Source organism: Trypanosoma theileri (genome assembly GCF_002087225.1).
Source record: "Trypanosoma theileri isolate Edinburgh chromosome Unknown TM35_Tth_18_V1, whole genome shotgun sequence".
Classification (NCBI taxonomy): domain Eukaryota; phylum Euglenozoa; class Kinetoplastea; order Trypanosomatida; family Trypanosomatidae; genus Trypanosoma; species Trypanosoma theileri.
Genome location: NW_021639860.1, coordinates 161,885 through 165,674, shown reverse-complemented (window position 1 = coordinate 165,674; position 3,790 = coordinate 161,885). Strand labels below are relative to the sequence as shown.

At 38.7% G+C, this 3,790-nt stretch overlaps 1 protein-coding gene across 1 annotated transcript; it reads right to left on the bottom strand.

Annotated features, from left to right (window-relative positions):
* Positions 1-1,462: 1,462 nt before the first annotated feature.
* On the bottom strand, positions 1,463-3,574 carry TM35_000181560 (uncharacterized protein; the record flags this gene model as incomplete). The annotated part of the gene is made up of 1 exon (XM_029026469.1): positions 1,463-3,574. The coding sequence occupies one exon, from the start codon at positions 3,572-3,574 to the stop codon at positions 1,463-1,465; it is 2,112 nt and encodes a 703-aa protein (XP_028882165.1).
* Between the last annotated feature and the right edge of the window lie 216 nt (positions 3,575-3,790).

Genomic DNA, 3,790 nt, shown 5'->3' with positions numbered 1-3,790 from the left:
GTAAGTACATGTAATATTCTTTTTTTTTTTTTTTAGTTTTTTTTTCTCCCTTCCCACTCTTCTCTTTTCTTTTATTTCCATTCTCATTTATGAATCCAAAAATAAATAAATAAATAAACAATAATAATAATAATAATAATAATAATAATAATAATAATAAGAAAAAGGAAAAAAAGAAAGAGTCTCATCTCACAACTATTCCACTCGTTTCTTATTCACTTTTTCTGCTGCGCTTCATTTTCACATTCCAGTCTTTTTTTTTTCTTTTTTTTCTTTTTCTTTTCTCTTCTCTTTCTGTTGCTTCTCAATCAATCAATCAATCAATCAATCAATCAATCAATCAATTCTTTTTTTTTTCTTTTTTCTTGAGTTTAGTTTTCTTTCTTTTTTAGTTTTTTTTTCTTTTCTTTTCTTTTTCCTTTTCTTTTTTTTTCTTTAAATTACATATCTGCAATCGTCATATCTGCTAACGGTGTATATGCATGTGTATATACAATTATATGTACATAAGAGATTTGGTGTTGGGTCCCCCGCCCCGTCGCTGCACACAAAAACCCCAACAAACAAACAAACAAACAAAAAAGAACAGACTCACTCTGAGAGTAAAACTAGATAGATAGATAGATAGATGGAATTAAAAAGAAAGAAAAAAGAGAAATCAAAGATATATCGTTCTTTCTTTCAGTTGTGCAAATACAAACCAAAGAAGGAAAAGAAAGGAACATGAGATAATAAATGTAGGCCAAAAAATGTTTACAGTTTTGAACTTCATTTTACATATTTCACAATCATAATAGAGAGATCCTTTCTTTTTCTTCCTTTTTTTTTTTGTTCTTTCTTTCTTTCTTTCTTCTTTTTCTTTTCTTTTATTTCCAACTTCCCTTTCTTCCCGTTGCATCCATACACACACACAGAGAGAGAGAGAGAGACACCGTCCACTGTCTCGTTCTTTCTCATTTACCCCCACAGTTTTGTTTTCTTTCTTTCTTTCATAATGTCAATCATCACATAAAAAGTAGAGAGACATCATTTCATCATTTCATTATTAGTGATATTATCGTTATCTTATCACCCTTTCCCTCTTCCATATCTCAACAAGAAGAGAGAGAGAGAGAGAGAGAGAGAAGCGAACGATAATATCGAACAATAACGAAAAAGAAAAAAAAGAAAAAAAGAAAACATAAATAAATAAATAAATATATATATATATATTTATAGACGCAAAAAGGAGAGAAACCCTCAACCACTACATCAACTACCACCACAACATCATCATCATCAATAACATGAACCACAGCACCACCACCACCACTACCATAATAATAATAATAATAATAATAATAATAATAATAATAATAATAATAATAATAATAATAATAATAATAATAATAATAATAAACAACAACAAAAGAAAAGAAGAAGAACACCCTCATTCCTATTCCCTTTTATAGTTTCAGCAATCTTAAGCACTATCTTCTTTAGTGCGTTGTTGTTGTTGTTTTCGTGCCTTTTTCCTTTCCCTCTCCACAGTTGCGATGGACATCATCTTCAATTCCCGCCGGTCGTGTATTTCATTCTCTGGGAAGTCATCTGCGAGATCATTACGTGCGGCCGCGGCGCCCAGCCACTTGCGGCCCGCCACGCCGGGCTCCTCCGCAGACAATTGCCGGCCATTCCTCTCGTAAAGATCATCCATTTCCAACTCATCCTCCCCCTCCTCATGGCGGGAATCCCCTCCAACATCATAAAGAAGAAGATTATTATTATTATTATTATTATTGTTCAAATGTTGTTGTTGTTGTTGTTGTTGTTGTTGGGTATTGTATTTATTGCTGTTGTCGATGTAGTGTTCGAGTCGGACGTGAATGTTAGAGGCGGGAAGTGTGCCGCGCCAGTGGGCCAAACACTTCGCCGTCGACTCCACGTCGCCCTCGTGCAGTTCGTCCAACATGCGCTGCAGCGCCACGCCGCAGACCCGCAGCAGTTCCGTAATGACACTTCCGCGGGCTCCCGTCTCGCCGGTTATTTCTACGGACTCCCGCGGGAATGTCAGCGCGGCGGCGGGGGGCGACAACACTTCACTATCGCCGCGTCTATTCCCACTTCCACTAATCCCATCAGCCGCCGCTGCCGGAGTTGGAGTTGTTGATGTTGATATTGATATTTCCCGTTGTTGTGGATTATGTGGATGGAGTTGAATAGAGTTTGTTGTGCTGATGGTGCCCTCGAGTCTCTCCGCGAGGTGACGGACGCCGGTGTCGACATCCACCAACAACTGTGCAAGCCATTCCTGTTCCATGCGGGTTTCCTCCAACTCATTTTGTCGATCACACAAGTGGGCATCAAACTCCTCCAACACACGACGCCGCACCAACGCCCGCTGCTCCACCACACTGGACATCGTCATTCCACTGTTATCAAATGGCTCTTCATTATTGTTATTATTACTGTTTTTGATGTTGTTGATGATGTTGTTGTTGTTTTTGGATTTCAGTAAACGGTTCGTACCACCGCATTGTTGCTGCATATCATTCCACTCTTCCTGTAATTTCCGTCGTTCCTCCAATAATCCCTCATTCTTCTCTTCCGCCTCCTTTACTGTACGTAAGAGTTGAACATTCGCATCTTGACGTTCCTTCAATTTAAACACCACATCTCCCACATTTGTACTCATAGTAACTTCCTTCAATCGATTATACGCCTCTCGTAGTTGTTGTTGATGCTCCAACTCCTCTGGTTGTAGTTGTTTCTGTGGATTCACACGAATCTTTTTCTTCTGTGTGTTACTAAGCGCCAATCGCGCCCGCATTCGACGCTCTTCATCCTTTTCCATCTTTTCACGTAATCGACGAGATTTCTTTTCCAGTTGTGTACGTTTAGACGATACAAATGCCTTTCGTTCTTCCAAATCTTTCTTTTGCTCTCGACGTTCTCGTGTGAGTTGTGTTTTGAGGGATAATACTTCTGCCTTTGCCGCATCTCGTCCACGTGAGGCTTCTGAAGCCACACTGTTAAGATCAGCAAGATCCTTTTCTTTATTCTGCAGAGTTTTTTCCATTGCTGCCAATCGAGTATCAAAGCCGGATTGTTCTTGTTGTAATCGCTCCAATAAAGTTTCATATGTTCGTCGAATAGCATTCACTTCATTGTGTTTAATCAAACACTTATCCAATCGATTCTCCAGTGCACGAATCTTTTGTCCAAGTGCGGAGTTCTCATCAATAGTGGCATCTCCCTCTTTAATAATGTAATTGGTTTCTTCAATAGTACGTTCAATCTCTCGTGCGAGTTCCTCTTTTTTCCCTTTTACACTGTTTAAACTACGCTTGAGCACACAAAGTTTATTATGTAATTGTTCTTCCTCCTTGCGGAAGTACTCATCATTTGTTATCCGCCGCTGCCCACGAATGGCCTGTTGAAGGGCAATATTCAACTGTGTATTCTCCAGCCGCATATTCGTTAACACCTCCTTATTGCGGCGAACCTCACCCTGGAGAAGATCCAACTGTGTGCGTTGACCTACATCAATCACAGACTGTTTCTTCTTTAACACCGCCGGGTCGTTATCAAACATCTTTTTTTTCTTTTTTTCTTCTTCTTTTAAAAGAACTCTTTTTTTCTTTTTCTTTGTTTTCTTTTAACCCCCCTCCCTCTCCTTTGTGTGTATGTATCTATATATATATATATATATATATATAGATGTGTCTGTGTTTGTACCTTGTTTCTTCTCTCTTCTCCTGTTGGTAAACACACAATCAGACACTCACACACGCAGAAAGAAAAGAAAAAA